Source organism: Dipodomys merriami, unplaced genomic scaffold (genome assembly GCF_024711535.1).
Source record: "Dipodomys merriami isolate MVZ:Mamm:240054 unplaced genomic scaffold, mDipMer1.0.p SCAF_6, whole genome shotgun sequence".
NCBI classification, from domain to species: domain Eukaryota; kingdom Metazoa; phylum Chordata; class Mammalia; order Rodentia; family Heteromyidae; genus Dipodomys; species Dipodomys merriami.
The window spans coordinates 14,262,549-14,280,644 of record NW_027206179.1 but is presented as its reverse complement, the minus strand read 5'-3'; the positions used below and the strand labels follow the sequence as shown (position 1 = coordinate 14,280,644).

The following is an 18,096-nucleotide window of genomic DNA, read 5'->3' as shown; positions in this document are numbered from 1 at the left end:
GATACAGGCAAGCAGTTTAGAGAATAACATATAGAGGAGGAACATTAACAAGACAGATGGAGAAAGGGCAGGACTCCATGCCAGTCCCTTAAATTCCATGATCCGAGTTAATGCAATAATGATAAGTTAAAAACAGTAATGCAAAATGAAAATTATGCCTACACATTTTTTCCTTAATGATGACTTACATTTCATTTCAAGATTGACTTTATGCCGTTACCAGAGACATTTAAAATGCAGTCATTATATAGGTAATTCAAAAACCTACTGGACCTATATTTGGAGGAAGTATGCATACAAAGTAATCCATTTTTTGCCTCTAATATACTTCATTTTTCAGAACCAAAATTCAGTACCATAATTACCTTCCTACACTTGAATAGTTCAGAACTAAGTTACATACTTTTACATGTTGACTCTTCATCTTTGATCATGCTTTGATCAGTGCTCCCAATAAACCACTTATTACACTCTGGTAAGAGGAAATCTCCTTCTTTTCAACATCCCGCACCAGAAACTTTTGTGTTTCGGGTCATGAGTTCATCAGCATCACCACACAGATGACCCCTCCCCCAGCACTTCCTGTGTGTGCTGACCCAGAAACCTTAACTTGCCCAGCCTTCATTCTCCGTCAGCTTGTTCATACCACATTTATCTTCTCTGTGAACCTTTTGTCTCAATACCTTTCCAATATTATATGGAGTTGATTTTTTTAGGTTTTGATATATTCTGAAAACACACAGACACTAGTTATTTCTTTATCTATTTGTGAGTTTCAAGGAGCTGGTCTACTCTATCTGAAGTATGTTGACTTTATTGGAGCTATCCAAAGGATTCCTTTATAGTGTGCCACCTGTACAGTGGCATTCTGTCTTCTGATCCTGATATTGATACTTATGTGTTTTCTTTGCCAGTCTTACTACAATTGTATTGATATATTTATTTCTAGAAACGGTGTTTATGTTATGATCTCTATTGTCTTTTTCCTCAAATGAATATTTAAAGTTAGATCACTGGTGTCAGCTCTTTAGCCTCACTCAGTTCAGCCTTCCCTAGTCAGTAGGTAGACATTGGATTTGCAATGTAAAATCTTCTATGCCCACCTAAGTACTTGGTGAGACTTTCTGACATTTCATTAGATAATGAGGAGCTGATGAGTTCACCAATTACCACCCCCTTAACCCACCCAACCCACTTCCCGCCCCTGACCTGGGGCCCAGACAGTGGGAAATCTGGAAGCATGTCTGTATTCAACCAGGAAAAGCTCCCTGGGAAAACTTAGCTTCTGGCTCAAGGGGCAGAATGTGTGGGAACATGGCGTTCATAATTTCCTTGCCTCTCTCTGGAGCCTCATCTCAGGCAGTCTGCTGCAGAAAGCCCAAGACTTCCTTCCCCTGAGAGCAACATGGCCCAGATGTAGCCAGAGTGAGTGCCCAGAGGTAGAGTGGGGTAGTGAGCCTCAGTTTATCAGACTGGAGGACAGGAAGGAGAGCCTGGGGTCAGGAAACCCATGGTAGGACCAGGAGGAAGGAGGGCTTCTGGGAAGAACCCAGATAGTTTTCTTTTATTATGAGTTTGTGGGCACACATTGATTCTCTGATGTGTGGATCTCATATTATTTCACTTACATTTTATAACTTAGCTTTACTTATTTTTGTAGATGAGTTGTTAGATTTGTTGGAGACTCAGCAAAATCGAGCTGAAGGACTAGTCACAATAATCAAGTTATGGAATTGACCTAGTTGTCACCAAAAGATGAATGGATAAAGAAAATGTGATGCATATATATATATGAATAATACATATGGTATAATATGTAGGTGGATAATATTCTGTTTATTGAGCCACAAGGAGGATGAAGTTGTCATTTGCAAAGAAATGGATGGAACGAAGCGACACCATGCTAAGCCAAATAAGCCAGACGTGAAAGACACAGACAGAGACTTCCCACCGACTCTTTGCATGTTCCATACATAGCCAGTGCCCCTACTTCCTCTCCCAGGGTCCATAGTCTGTGTCAGAGTCAGAAGTTTGACAGATAGTTTCACGAAATGCTGGTAAGGCATTTAAGGTTGACAGATTTTTTTCTTCCAGTATTTTTAAGGTGCGACGTCTCTGACTTGCACTTTTTCCAAGTAGAAGTTGGCTGTCACTCTTTTGTTCCTCTGTACATGATGTGCCATTTGTTTCTGTGTGCTTTTAATATTTTCTGTTTCTTACTATTTTTGAGTGATTTGGATGTGGTACAGTTTGGTAAAGTTCCCTTCATGTTTCTTACGCTTGGCTTCTGCAAACTTCTTGGAGTTTATGGGTTTTTGTCAAATTTGGAACATTCTTATACATATTTTTATCAAACAGTTTTTCTTTCTCCTTATCTTCTCTCCCTCAGTATTTACTATTTCACGTTCACCAGGCATTGAATTGTGGCGCCAATGCCCAGTTAATTGTTTCTGGTCTTTCTCTTTTTCTAGTCTCTGTTGCTGTCTTTAGTGCTATTAACTGTTACTTCTTTACAGTCAAGATAATTTATTACCTTACTCATGTAGCTATAACCCCTTGTACATCACCTTTACAATAAAATTAAAAAATAGTGATAACTGTGCTATTTTGAGTTTTTATAGCTTTCATTTCTGCAAGTTCTAATGGGGGCTTGTGAATGTTTCCTCCCATCTTTAACACAGTTTCTCCTTCTTGACTAGTATATATCAGTCAGCTGATTCCATTACTTGGTTCATTTCCAGGTTGCGTTAATTAATTTTTCTTGGTAGGTGGTATATTTTTGTTTCTTCACTAGCATATTCATTTCTGATTGGCTGTCAGACATCATGAATTTTGTTTCCTCGGACGGTACATGCTCGGTTTCCACAGATATTCTAGGCTTCGGTTGGGACTCAAGCAGGTTGTTATTCGGGGTTTTCTTTTCAGCTGTGTCTGGTGGAACCAGCCAGGTTTCCATGGGGGGTTTCAGTATTTTGTTCTTTTAGGGGAGAAAATTGCATTCCAGAGTTTTATACTGGAGCTGGTGGGAGCAGCAGCCCTCCTGCCCTGAGGCTGGTGCCTTGAATCCATTTGGATGAGTCTTTTCTGGAACTTATGTGGTTCATTCACTTGCATGACAATCAGTATTCTGCTTGGGCATGAGGTGTGAGCTCTACTCTGCTGGTTCCTGCCCAGGAAAATCCCTTGTCTCCTGCTTCAGTGTCTTATGCTAAGGCCAAAACACTGTCCCGGGAAAGTATCTGGGGCCACCTGAGGACTTGACTCAATTACTCTTGCCCATCTAGAGCCACGGATGTGCACTGTCCTAAGACCCACAGCTTCATACGTGCCAGTTCACATAGAGCTGTGAAGCCAGCCACCTTTGATCCCTTTGGGTGACATTTGTTTCCCACTAGAAGGAACTTGTTCCTGTGAGCTCTTAGAATCTGTTCTCATAATAGTAAACTTCCTACAGTGAAGGTATTTTTTGCATATTTTCATTTTAAGGTATTTTTTTTTTTTGCTAATGGAGATAAGGGAGCACTTCTCTGCTTTGATTATTCAGATTATGTATACCAACTTTTCCTAAACAGATTTATATCTTGGTATAAAAATTAACATAGAGCAGCTGGTATTTTATAAAATGATGATGCTAGACATGAATTTTGGATAGGAAGTGGAGGCGAGTACTATATTTGTTTGAATGTGCATGGATTTTAATTAAGTTAAAATTAAGCATACTAGAAATCATCCAGGAAGCTGGTGACTTTTAGTTTATTCATGGGGAAATCTGGGTTGGGGAATTCTATTACCAAATGATCAAAGCGCATCTTTAAATGCAGGGCTCTGAACAGAATTCTGAACATTCTGCCACCCATTTTCCTCCTCTAAATGAGTGTCTTGGCTCAAGATAAGTTGCCACCTGTTTTGCCCATGATAGAACTTACAAGTTAGCAGAAAATGTCCATTCTCTTATTGATGATCCTATAGAGACTCTGTTAGTATTCAAAAAATAATTTTAAATATATTTCAGAATAAGTAATTTGAATAATAGGGTATGACTTCTCATCAGTACCTGTCAGTTACATTTCTCAGACATTCTCTCAGAAATCTTCTCAGCAAACATTACTACAACTCTTGTCAGGTCAAACAAACTCAAATAAATGCTCCTGACCTTTTAATCCACTATTGACATTCAACTGCAGTAATCAGGGAAATTACATAAAATATCACTCTAGCAATATTGGATCACTTCAAACAAACAAACAGAGAACATTAAGACAGGCCTTGAAGAATGGAATGCAAACCATTGTGAAATTCTAGCCTGTGTCTTTTGCTAGTTTAATAATATGAGGGTTATGGTCATTTACGGTGTATCTGTGTTAGAACACAGTTACCCTTCGTTACATGTGAAGGTATATTTAAAGTTGGTCTGTTTATGTATTTATTTTTATTTATTTATTTATTTTTGCTGGTCCTGGGGTTTGAACTCAGGGCCTAGCCTCTGTCCCTGAGCCTCTCTGTGCTCACGGCTAGCACTCTACTTCTTAAGCCACAGTGCCACTTTTGGCTTTTCCTGAGGCATTTATTGGAGATAAGAGTCTCATGGACTTTCCTGCCTGGGCTGGCTTTGAACTGTGACCCTCAGATCTCAGCCTCCTAAGTAGCTAGGATTACAGGCATGAGCCACTGGAATCTGACTTGCTTTCTCATTTTTTCGCTGGCTCTTGATCCACACAGCAGTTCTATTTATAGATGGCTGAAGGATAACTTAAGTTATGGACACAAGCTCCTCTTACATCATCTGAAGCTGCAGAATACTCAACTGAATAAAATGAGTTAACCAGTGTTTAAATAGTTCAGATGAACAAGAGGAAGAAAGCAGAAGTAGGCCTCATCTGTGCCAGGAGCAGCAGCTGCTGGAAAGGTGGAGTTAACCATTGAACCAAGGGCCGCACTCTACTTCTTGGGCATCAGGCTTGTGCCAACTGTAACCACAGCCCCTCCATGGTGGCAAAGTTGGCATGAGAAATGTTGCTGATTTCTACCTCAGAGATGACGGCCAGGAGCCAGTTAGAGGAAAATTTCTAACACCCCAGGTTTAAATTAGAAATAATAAAAAACAACTAAGAAACAGGTGTCTATAAGGTTGCTGTGCTTTTATACTGATGGTTAACACAATGCAATATGGTTTGGTTCAACCATTAGATTTAATTCTTTTGCTTAAAGGACAGTCGCCAGCAAGACAACAGCCCTAATTTTTATTAAAATCGTCTTAAATATTAAAGATGATAGGAATATGCATCATGTTACTTATATTAATATATAAAATGATATTTAAATAATTAAATTTTTTAGTACGCAGTGCTGCTCTGACAAACACATACATTACAGAATAACTAAACTGGGCTTTTCTCTTTTTTTTGTTTTTTATTTTTTGTTTTTTTGTTTTGTTTTGTTTTGTCGGTCGTGGGACCTGAACTCTGGGCTTGGGCACTGTCCCTCAGCTCTTCAGCTCAAGGCTAGCGCTCTACCACTTGAGCCACAGCACCACTTCCGGCTTTTTTCTTTTTTCTTATGTGGTGCTGAGAAATCGAACCCAGAGCCTCATGCATGCAAGGCAAGCACTCTACCGCCGAGCCAACTTCCCAGCCCCTAAACTGGGTTTTTCTATATATGCATTATTCTAACACTATTAGCAATTTTCAATCATGCAACATATTACTTACTGTATTCACATATAGCAAATGACATATAATAAATCTGTTACTTTTATTCCTAATAGGTGAAAGTTCCTATTCTTTGACCATTTTGACTCCTGCACTACACCCGTGGTACCCAGCTTTCTCCTCTCTATTGCTAGGCATTTGGCTCTTTTTAAAGTCTCGCCTATAAATGAGATGAGACCAAATTTGTCTTTTGGTGCCTGGTTTATCTTTTTTAATATGGTGTCTTCCAGACGTACTTAGCTTCAATCTATATCTTGTCTATTGTGAATAGTACTGTAATAAACATGGCACTGTAGATGTCTCTTGAGCACGCTGATTTCATTTCCTTTGCATATATGTTCAGTTTTGAGCATCGAAGAGGTCTAGTTCACTTCCTTCTTTCCTTCTTTCCTTCCTTCCTTCTTTCCTTCCTCATTAAGTCAGTACTTAAAAGTGAATATGCTTAATATTCTAGATGCTATGAGACCCTTTCGGAAGAAAAGTACAGAACTAATAAAATCACCCCTCTCTCCAAAACCAGGAAAAATAAACAGTGATGATGGGGATGCGCTGAGGAACGCAATGGGGTCAGGAAAAGGTTGTTCGTACCAGGCCATGTTGATTTCCAGCACCAGGGTGGCATTGAGTTGAGTCTTGAAAACTACTTGGAGTCACACAGATCCAGGAAGGGTCTGTGAGAGCACATTTGCAGAAGCAGGGCAAGGAGCGGGAAGGTGGAGTCTAGTGATGTGTGAAAACGATAAGCAGTTTCTCAGGAGGTACCGTCACAAAGCGAACGACAGGCAAGGGCTGCTCTAGGAAGGGCTTCTAGGCTGGGTTCTGTGGGGCAAGTCCCTAAGGGGGAGTTACCCCAAACAGTGTGAAGAGTTCACTAGATGTCCGAAGCAGATGTTTCAGGTAGGCTCTTCCCTACAATAATCCCTGTTCAAGGAAGACTACGGTTTAGTGGAACACACATAATTGAGGTGAAGAAAAGCATTTAGGGGTATAAGTAATTGAGACATGTTGAGCCAGTCTGAACAGCCCGCCATGTTTCCCCCTGGGGAGTTGGGTGCAAGGCAGTTGCTTGGAGTGGGTCCAATCTTGGGTATGTGGGAAGGCAGGGCCACAGAACTTGCTGCTCTTGAGGTGTTCTTGGGAGATCCAGCCTGCTCAGTCTGGTGGTCAGTTCAGCCTCTCCATGGGAAGTTCCGGGAGTGGCCATGTGTGCTTTCCAGGCGAGACACTAAGTCATGAGTTTATACATGGCAACTTTAACTTTGGATGCGTTTGACATTGCTGAGGGGAACTGTCTCAGGACAGCCTGGAAACAAAGGTTGGAGAACACATACCGTTCATAAAGGGATGAGGAAGGCACATCCATTAGAGACAGAACGTGTGAGGTGGAAAGAAGGAATAACTGGGGTGGGTGGTCCCAGGAGAGAAGTCAGGGGTCTTCTTGACTACAGAAGCATCATGGCACGGGAAGCAGAGCAGTGTGATGGGAAACCAAAGCTGGAGTTACTACGTCTAAGTTATAAAAGGTTGTCAGCAGCCTTGACCTGGGATAAAGTCATGCGCACAAAGCGGGAAAGGCTCCGCAGTGTGGGAGAGTGTTTGGGAGAAAAGTGGCTGTAGGAAACAGCTACTCCTCTGGGCTGGGTTTTCAGTACTGCAGCATGCTGTACCCATGTCTGATTTTCAGCACCTGAGAACCATCACTGGCCTAGAAACAGAATGAGAATACAAACTAGAGGCTTTATTTAGCCCTCTGGATAAGAAGGACACTAATACTATGTTTAAGTCAGTTCATATGAACTTTTGATTTTAAAGATTTTTATTTTCTGATGATAAAATGTGTTTGTACTGTCCAGGTCAGACCCGATTAGCGTTGTTTTGGACATGGCTTTGTGTATATTGCTATCAGTCTGCTACAGCTTAAGTCTTGCACAAAAGAGTTAAAAAAAAAAAGCTTACTCAGAATCAATCACCAATCAAGCCTCCATAGAATTAGTGAACTTTCAGAGGGCTTCCTAGACTTAGGAGTCCGTCATTGGGTTGAGAGGACACCTAGATGCAAGGATCTCTGGATCATCACTGTGTCTAGCACACAGTCTAACAGGACTGTGTATATGCTAATCTTAATTGATAATTTTTAAAAGTAGTAATATAGCAAGACAGGGAACCCAGGCCATCAGGAAAGCACCACAGCAAAGACATATGTTATGCTAATAAACATTCAAAGACAACATTTCACATATTAATTTCTTTAAGTTACTAGCCAATGCTAGTTTTAACCAGGCTTTTTAGGAATCAAGTATTTCTTTGCAGCATTAAGTAATGCTTATCAGCAAATAATGACATAGTTAAATTTCTAAGATACCACAAACACCATAGATCTTTTTTATCATTTGAACCTATGTACTCAGTATTTACAAAAAGTGAAAGTAAGTAACCTAGGTTTATTCTGATAGAGGTGCAACTTATTTTCCCTGAGCACTGGATTCTAATTTCCAATGTGATTAAATGTCTCCCACTTTTTCTCAAATATCTTTGTCACATTGGTCCAATGTATCATATGCATATGCAAAGGACCTCATGGAAGAAGAATAGAAATTCTATTCTTTATATTAAATAAATTATTGCAATTCTATGGTCTCAAGATATGCAAATATATTGCATTTCTTTTCCTTCCTTCCTTCCTTCCTTCCTTCCTTCCTTCCTTCCTTCCTTCCTTCCTTTCTTTCTTTCTTTCTTTCTTTCTTTCTTTCTTTCTTTCTTTCTTTCCTTCCTTCTTTCTTTCCTTCCTTCTTTCTTTGCTGGTTGCGGGGCCTAAACTCTCTGGGCCTGGGTGCTGTCCCTCAGCTCTTCAGCTCAAAGCTAGTGCTCTACCACTTGAGCCACAGCACCACTTCTGCCTATGTGGTGCTGAGGAATCGAACCTAGGGCCTCATGCATACTAGGCAAGCACTCTACCACTGAGCCAACTTCCCAGCTCCAGTATACTGCATTTCTTGAACAATGTGACATGTCAGTCAACTGACACTAAAATTCACTGCCATTAACATCTAATAGCTTAGTATTAGTATTTTGTCCTTATAAGAATTTTTTACACACCCATTAAAATTAGCATTGCCCCAAATTAACACACACAGTTATATTTAGATGCTAAGCCCTATATCTTGAACAAACCTCTGTCATCCATCTTTAACTCTCATTCTTCCTGAAAGGTGGTTTCCCCCAGCTAGACTCTCCATTCCTGACTCCTTCATAATGTGCTAACTAGTTGTAACAATGGTGAAATTGGGAACAAGAGCTTCTTGTGGCGATAAATACTTCTGTTTAATATGTGAAGTAAGTAAGCCATATCCTTATTGCAATAGCCACCAATCTCCACAAATTTTTGTTTGGGTTTTTTTTTTCTTGTTGGTTGTAGGGCTTGAACTCTGGGCCTGGGTGCTGTCCCTCAGCTCTTCAGCTCAAGGTGAGCGCTCTACCACTTGAGCCACAGCACTGCTTCTGGTTTTCTGGTGGTTTATTGGAGTTAAGTCTCAAGGACTTTCCTGCCTGGGCTGGCTTTGAACTGCGATTCCCGGATCTCAACCTCCCAAGTAGCTAGGATTACAGCATGAGCCACCGGCACCCAGCTAGTAGTTATTTTTTCTAAGAGCAGCCTTTTCTCTTTAGTGGAAGAGAAAACACCACTATAACAAATATCTCTAACAAGCAAATGTACTGCTTTAACTTTCGGTTCCTGCATGGAAACAGGAGGTCAGCATGGCCCTGGTGAATATTTGATTAAGGAGCAAAATTGCTTTAGAGATGGGATAATTTTATCTCAACTACATAGCTTCAAGAGGTCTCTTATTTAGCCTTAAACAACAAATGAACATCTGTTCTTTTCAGTTTAACCAAACAGGCTGTTCTTGTACCTGATCAATGCAAGCTATGGCTCAGCCAGTGAATTATGAAATGCATGGAGGATGAAGGAATACAGCCCATCCATTTGAATGCTGGGAACTGGATGTGCTCAGTCAGTGTCCTCTCGAGAACAGAGGCTGGCTGAGAACACAGCCGCATCAGCCACTTCACACGGACTGTTATTCTAGAAATGTTGCAGGTGGTGGAGGGCCTGGAGTCCTGTGTGTGCTGGGTGGGTGTGCACGGATGGTGGAAAAATACCCCAGGGCTGTGTCAGAAACAACAAAACCTGGCTCGAACGGACTGTGCCAGGGGGGTGGCTTTGGAATCGGAACGGAGTGGATATCTCCTGCTGAGACAACTCAAATCTAGTTTCCCTTTTCCCCCTTTTATTGAATAAATAGAATGTTCTGGTCAGGCACGGTGGGGATGAAATGGAGAGGACTGGTTTTGAGCGAGAGCATTTGAGAGCACTGTCATGTAGATACTCAGGCAGGCTGTGGATTCCTGTATTGTCTGGGCACCGCTTTGGCGGGATCCTGGCGGCTGAGGTATCATTGCTCCTTCTGTGTTATGATCCAGCTCCGTGTTTGGAGGGCTGAGGGCCCCCGGCTTAGTGACTGGAGGTACCTGCACACACGCCGTGGGTGAAGGCGGTAGCTCCAGCGGTTTGCGGGAGCCAGGCCTGCGGTGCGGAGTGAGCTGTCTGGAGGAGGTGGCTGGGGAGGGCGTGGGTGTGAGCAGACTCCAGCTGGTTCTGCCACTCTGGTCACCTTCCCTGCACCTTTACCGCAGCAGTCATACATCAGCATGGACAGGGTAGAGGAGACGACAGCAGCCGCAGAAGGAGGGCGCTGCGTCGCGTGGGTGGCTTTCACGTGGCATTACAGACTCTGTTGTGTCCCGTGGACTGGTCGGGCCAGGACTTGGAGACTCAGTGGTTCCCCGTTCTCTCCCTGGGTGTGATGTAGTCAGCTGTGTGGCACAGATCAGGCTGAGGCACACGTCAGATGCTGTGTCTTAGAGTCAGGATGGACAAGTGGCTAACAAAGGTGGCCAGGATGGCATTTAAGGGTTAGTAACTGGCCCCAGCCGCTCAGAGGAGGAGAGGGTGAACAGGCCACGAACACATGAGTTAGAAGACTCTGACTCTGAAGGAAGAGCAATGGTGGAATTCTAGGGCCTGGTGTGAGACAGACTCCTTCTCTCTGTGTCTTATTAGTCCTCAGATATGGTTTCTGGTTTCTTCTCCCTGCCAGTCACCTTGACCCTTTCTAGTACAGAGGTGTGGGGGGTGGAAAGTTCTGCTGGAAGCCACACCCTCATGCTGACTCAGCAGGGGCGATGCTGGCCCCGCCCTGGCTGGCCTGGCTGTCTCCGGTCGCCTTTCTGAATGTCACTTTCTCAGGCCATGAGCCTCTGCAGGGTGATGATGCAGAATACCTATCTTCATGCCTGGGGTGAGGAACCACTTCCTGTTTGCCTCTTCCCCTTTCCTCCTCTCCCTTCCTCCTTTCTGTGTCTTTCGGCTCCCAGGAATCCTGTGTGGAGCCTCATAGCACAGGCTGTGAGCACAAGTGCTCACACTGTCCCTCACTGCCCCCCTCCTCCACAGCTACCTCCTCTGCAGCATCTTTGCCCAAACCAAGTAACCCCGAGGAAACACCTCCCTAACCCCAGTCCATTTGCACATGCACATCATGTAGATTTAACTAGCACTCCCCTCCTTGGGGCTCTTCAGCCTGAAGGGACATGGCAAGGACATTCTCAACAGGGCCAATGGCCTCCTCCATGCCACTGTAGGGGGACACGGCCTGTTCCTCTGGTGTGGAAAGAGGAGGGAAGTGGTTCTTAGCCTGTAGCCTCTGTGGGGGGCCGGGGGTTTTCAGCGTGGCAGGATGAAGACTCGTCCCCTGGACAGAGCCCTCCGCCAACCGCAGAGGTGAGGACGGTCGGTCTCACGTGGCTCCTGCATCATATGAAACTAAAGGCAAGGCTGGCTTCTGGACCCACACACCCCGGGAAGCTGGGCCCGCGCTGAGGCGGCTCCTGGGGCCAGCCACAAAGGTCCCGTCGATCTCTTGAGCTTGAGAGGGGCCTCCTGTGGACAGACCCTGGTGGCAGACAGCCGGGCTGCAAAGCCATCACGACATCATGAGATGTCGTCACCACAGGTTCCAGAAATAAGAGGCCGAGGGCCTAGGATGAAATACTCAGACTTGTGAGAGCAAGAACGTGTTTGGAAACGTCTCCTTCTCTTTTACGTCCTTAAAGAAGAAAAATGTTATGCAGATCCTCCGTCTTCTCTGTCTCATACCACCTTCTGCTGCGATCCCCATTCTCCCAGTGGAGAGAGCTTTCCTCTCTCTCCCAAGCCCACTTCATTCTCATGGTTGTCATGGCGTTCGGCATCCCGTTGCTAGGCAGCCACACTCAGCCCTCTGGATGCTGGAAACCAGCTAGAAAATCACCCTTCCGCTCCCATGGTGTGCACTGTGAGAACAGACATGCACCCAAGCAGCAACACTAACAGACTACGTAAGTCCACCAATTGAGCAAGACAGGACACCCCCTGCTCACCATGGCCAGACGACGCACGGATGCGTCCATGGTTGGTATAGACACCACAGCATGCCCCTTCATACCTCTCCCTAGGAAATACTAAAGGAACCATTCTAGGAAAAAGTGTCTCCTAAGTGGAAATAGCAAAACAGCAAGCATTGGTAGAAGGTAAACTTTTAAGACTTTCCTTTTAGAAGAGTAAAGATTTTCCTTGTCTTTCTACCCTCAAGAAATGTCTTTCACCAATTCATTCTCTTTCCCTCCTTCCCCTAGCCATCGTCTCTCTCTGCCATTTGTTCAACAGGCAATTCCTGGCACCATGTCCACTGATTCCCTCACCCAGGGAGAAGGGAATTTGTATTCTCTAAACATGATGCCATCGTTTACAATGAAGCAGTTACAAAATGACCAGAATAAGGGACGTTCTCTATGGTCCTGCAGTAAGAAAATCCACACTTTTTCTGAGACGTAATTTTGGTCCAAGCTGTGTTTTGAATTTGGGTAGAGGCACAGTCACTACAACCTCACCTCGCACGCCTTGCACGTTTCTGTGGCAGAACATCTTGCTCATTACAGATGTTCACTAATTACTTCTTGAGAGAATTCCATTTTTAAGAGGTTTCAAGATTGAGAAAGCACCACTTTCCCGGGATTCTCTATGAGAGTAGACATGAACTCAATATTCTGCAAACAGAAATACATTTTGGGGAACCGTCTGGGTTAAAAAAAATTTGGTTTACATGGCTTGTATTCCCCTCCCCCCCCCCAGGAAAATGTTTTTTTATTACTTCCTGGTTTGAAGTTGTCAAGTGACAGTGATCGTGTTACCTTGAACTTGAGGGTCGCCATGAAACCTTGTTTATAATCTGTGGGCCATGAAATGGATGTCCAGTACTTCCTTAAATGAGAAGAAGGAACACTGAATTCTGAAGACAGACCACTCTCAATTATTGGTTGGTTTCATCCTTTCGTGTGTGGTGGCCGGTGGGGGGCGGGGGAAGGGTGCATACTAGGGCTTGAACTCAGGGCCTGGACACTGTCCCTGAGCTTTTTTTTTTGCTCAAGACTAGTGCTCTACCGATTGAGCCACAACTCCGCTTCCAGCTTTCTGGTGGTCAGGTGGAGATAAGACTCCCCTGGGTATTCCTTCCTGGACTGGCTTCAAACCACAATCCTCAGGTCTTAGTCTCCTGGGCAGCTGGGATTACAGGTGTGAGCTACCAATGCCTACCTGCTTCATTTTTCTTGAAGCACAGACTCAAAACAAACACAGTCTGTGATGTGGTCACCACAGCCCCTGTGTTGAGTTTCCTGAGGGGAGTTTCACACACGAGTCTTCCACACGCACAAAGCCCGCCCTGCACATCACCAGTGTTCCAGATGTTTCCAGGAACGTCAGGGAGGCCCACACTTTCATGTCAACACTTCAGGGTGTGGAGTGAGGGGAGGAAAGAAATCAAGGGTGGGCTGAAGCAGCAGTGCCACCTGAAAGCCCTCTATGTGTCTCCAAGTTTGAACCCTTGGAGCACTGCACCTGAACAGAATAGATTCACTTTGCCAAATGGCCAGGAGTGCCCCGTTGGTGCTCCGTGGAGGGCGCAGAAATCATGTCAGGGCAGAAACCAGAAACAGCTTGGGAGCAGGCAACCTGGGAGAAGAGGGATCTGGTGTGGTCCTCCCGGACCCCAGCTGGATGCTCCTTTTGGTTCTCAGTTGCATTATTTCCCTTCAGCGTCAAGGTGGAAATACCAGGCCTTCCTGTGTGCTCATACCAGGAAGCAAAGCCACATGGCAGTCTCTTGACCTTCCCCTCTTCCTTCATGAAGCCCCAATCTATGGGTGAAGACTGACATAGGGGTGGAGTCCCGCTGATTCTCACCCTGTCTGGCTGCCATCTCAACTACCTGTCCCTCTGGCTGGCATCCTGGCTCTGCCACACACTGGGCCAGCCCACACTCACCTCCCCTAGCTCAGGGATGCTTTAAAGCCAGGCAACACGGCCACTCTGCTCACACCTGGTCCAAGGATTCAGCAGTCAGGGCCCATCACCCCAGTGATCCGCAGCTTCCTCCCCCGCCTCATGTTACTCCTTGTACCTTCCTTTCTGAACTGGTCTACTGTACCTTGCTTCTCACTTCCATTTCTGAAGTCACAAGCAGCTCAGGACTGTTGGGCCTGCAGCTCCCAGAGCCTGGCCTGTTCCCCCAAAAAGCCATGGCTTCCTTCCCCACATCACGGAGCTACTCACAGTAAATGCTCCCTTCCTTATTCTTTCTCTGCACTGTGGGGTGTGTGTGTGTGTGTGTGTGTGTGTGTGTGCGTTTGTGTGTGTGCGCACGCGCACGCACACACGCGCGTCAATCCTGGAATTTGAATTCAGGGCCTGGGCACTGTTCCTGAGCACTTTTGCTCGAAGCTGCAGCTCTACCATGAGCCACAGCTCCACTTCTGCACAGCTCCCCTTCTGGCCCTCTGGTGACTAATTGCAGATAAAAGTATCACAGACTTTCCTTCCCAGGCTGACTTCAAACGATATCCCTCAGATTTCAGCCTCCTGAGTAGCTGGGATTACAGGCATGAGCAACTACCACCCAGCTTTCTCTGTATCTTTTATCATCACCATATCTGATTCCTTCTTCCTTCCTCCCTTCTTTCTGAGTCTCTTCACAGAAGAATGCGAGGCCTTTGCTTGCCTTCCAGGCATATTCTCTTCTCTTCCAAGGGTCCCTCGCATCTACGTGAGCTCAGTCTGTAAGGGTGAGTTGACTGATTGAGCCTGAACAAAGGTGCTACCATTTGGGACCCCATTCTAGACCCAGAATGAGGTCTCAGTTGCTCCTCATCCCCAGCATGGTGAAAGGAGAGGAGCAGACAGGTGGAGAAGCAGCTGTGCTGTGCTTTGAGGCCAGCTGGTCCATCCCAGGTAGGTGAGTGAAGTCTGTGTAGAGGAGTATGTGGAGGTGACTTGGCCTAGGACGGCTGGGGGGGGGGAGATGAGAGCCCAGGCCCGTCTTTCTCAACCTTGGCTCAGGTGTGGGTAGCACTCACAAGGCCCTGGAAGGGAGGCAGGTCTTAGCACCCCGGGATGGGACATGGCTGTGTCCTGCCATTCCAGATGACCTTCGCATTCCAAAAGACACCGCGTTTTAAATCACAGCAGAACAGTATGCTGTGTTTCTCTTTTCAGTTGAAATGTCAGCATGATACCATTTCAGCCTTAAAAGAACAATACAAAATGGGAGAAAAGCTCCAAGCACGAGATGGTTTTTCTTTTCTTTTTTTTTTTTCATTCTGACTTGCTAATACTATCTTCAGATACTTGAATGATATCAATTAAATTCTTGGTTATAATGAACAAAGTTCCCACATGAGACAATTATCACGGAGAATAAAAAGATAATTGCAGTGATTTCATTTCATTGTGTAACTCTGGTTAAGTGGCAGAGCGCCCTGATTCTCCCGAGGGCATGAATGAGGGTATATTTCATGATGGGGGTGGAGGAGAAAGCAAGTCACCTAAAGGTCAGTAAATCAAGGATGCTTACCCGTCCACAGTGGCCAGGGTGATGACAGTCTCAAAGCTATAGATGCTAACTTCAGTTTCTGGTATATCAGACATCCCCTTCCTGTACCTATCGAAGCCAAAAATTACTAGGCAGCCCAGTCATCTTCAAAGTCATGGAAGCGAATTCGGTGTGTTACTGCTCAGCCTCAGTCCTTCCTAGGTTGTCTGCCTTGAGATCCCTCCCAAACCTCAGGTTTGCTACGCCAGCCAAAACACAAACTTGAGAAGCAAGAGTTGTCACCCATGCGACGGATTCAATTTGGCCGGTTCATGGCTAGAAATGTTAAAGAGATTCTTAATCTAGCAAGTTCACGTCCTCCGTTTTCAATGGCAATACTTGGGATAAGATGGAAAGAGGAAATGTCTTCCACTTGAAAGTTCTGAATCATCTCAAACCGCCGTGACACATGATCTGAGATGTGTTTCTTACAGTGCTGGAGGCTGCAAGTCTTTCAGATAGAGGCACCAGTGGATTTGGCATCCTTTGTTAGCCTGGATTTGGGGTTGTAGAGTCTTCAGCTATGCCCACACGTGGGAGGGGAGAACTCTGATGGCTACCACTCCTTCCAAGGCCTCGACACTCGTGATGAAACAACTCCCCAAAGGACTCCCTTTCTGATGTCGCACGGGAACCTCGAAACTTTTTAGTATAACTTTCCTGTTTTTATAAGGTGTTGTAAATTTTAGAAAAACAAAAGCATCCAGTCCAGACCAGGAATATACCAGACAACTGGTTACTGCCGCCCGAGGCCACAGGCTGGCCTGTCCATCGCAGAGCCCATACAAGTAAAAGGGAATGATGAGCCTGGCATAGCTGTCCAGGACTTTCATTGAGCACTGACATGAGAAGTTTTCTCCCACTGACTTTAGGTGAAGCAATGAACACACTGAGTAAACCCTAATGGAAAGCATGTCCAATAAGTTTGAGCATCGGGGTTTCTATGAGCTCATAGAGCCCCCAACACAAGAATCATAAACACACAGGATACAGTAAGATTCGGCTGCCTAGGCTTTGCTGGTTTCTTCTGTCTTCCTCCTCCTTCTCTCCTTTTTCTGTTCCTCCTCCTCTTCTTCCCTCCCCCTCCTCTTCCTCTCCTCCTCCTGTTTCTCTCCTCCAGTACAATCTTGGGTGTATGTCAGGTGAAATGCTGTGAATACAAAGGGAATTTTACAAAAGGTTTTAAATGAGTGATGTAATCTTGAAAGCCACGTTTAAAATAGCTATAAGGATCTAATATACTGATGTGAATTTCAGTTAGGGAGTGGGAATCAGGTACTCAGAGATTCTTTCTAGAGTAAAAATGCCCTCAGATAACCCTTGAAATGCTGTATATTTAATGTATGGGGAAGAAACTATTGTTCTTCTCATTTAGATAAGACTTGTGGGTGTTTTCATGTTCTTTTTATAGTGGACCCTCACTGCTAACTTTGAATGTCTTCAAAGTCATATTTTAAAAGAGCAAATCAGATGTTTCAATGACAATGAATAGATGTTTATTCTCTTGAAAATTTAAAAAATGATTATGCCACTCCATGACTGTGTTACATATATATAAGTTGAAAGGTATAACGGAGCCCCTGAAAAAATAATGTCCTGAAAAGATTAGGGCCGTTTGTCATCAGGCTGGTAAGGGTACCATCAATGGTGACTCCTGGGAAACAAGTAGGAGAATTTTGAGAAATGATGTGACCGAGACAGTCCCATGGACCATAATCACCGGCTTGGCAAGTGCATTCATTTTCCCTTGTTCCTGATGCTTTTGACAGATTCGAGCCACTGGCTGCTGTGATCCTGGGCGAGAAGAAGGATCTGTGCACTGAGGAGAGATGTCGGCTCGTTCTCCATCACTGTAAATTACAAGGCTGGCAGGTTGGTGACGTGCACGCTGGGACATGCCAGCTTAGGGTTTCGAAAGCATGAGCTGAGTCAGGTGGAACAAGCGCCATCTTCCTGACAAAAACAAAGTTCTTTGGTATTTTTGGCCAAGTGCTCCCAGAAGACACGGCAGTCAGGCTTTCTGATCCATGGGGTTTACTATCAGGCAGCTAGAATTTGAGGTAATCCAGTAGATTCTTTGTTTCAAGGCCATTGGTAGCTGAGGCTCAGGTCAGTTTGCCTGGGTCTCCAAGCTCATTCCTGGTCACTAAAACTTTTGAAAGTGATCGAACCTGGCTCTGTGAGTCAGCTTTCCATCACTGTGGCCAAACAACTGAGATAAACACCGCACAGGAAGGGGAAAAAATCTGTTGGTATACAGCTGCAATTCACAGAATGTTGGTGCCATGATTCTGGACCTAGACTAGTCAGAGTGTCACACCAAGGGGGTGTGGTTCAGAGAACAGAGAGAGAAAGGGACTCTG

The 18,096-nt window shown here is 44.8% G+C and overlaps 1 protein-coding gene across 1 annotated transcript in view; it reads left to right on the top strand.

Moving 5' to 3' along the window:
- Myo16 (myosin XVI) overlaps positions 1-18,096 on the top strand; it is a 368,989-nt gene that overhangs the window by 280,827 nt on the left and 70,066 nt on the right. The window contains exon 28 of the mRNA XM_070003305.1: positions 17,503-17,605. Coding sequence (XP_069859406.1) covers positions 17,503-17,605 — 103 coding nt within the window. The remainder of the gene's footprint in view (positions 1-17,502; positions 17,606-18,096) is intronic.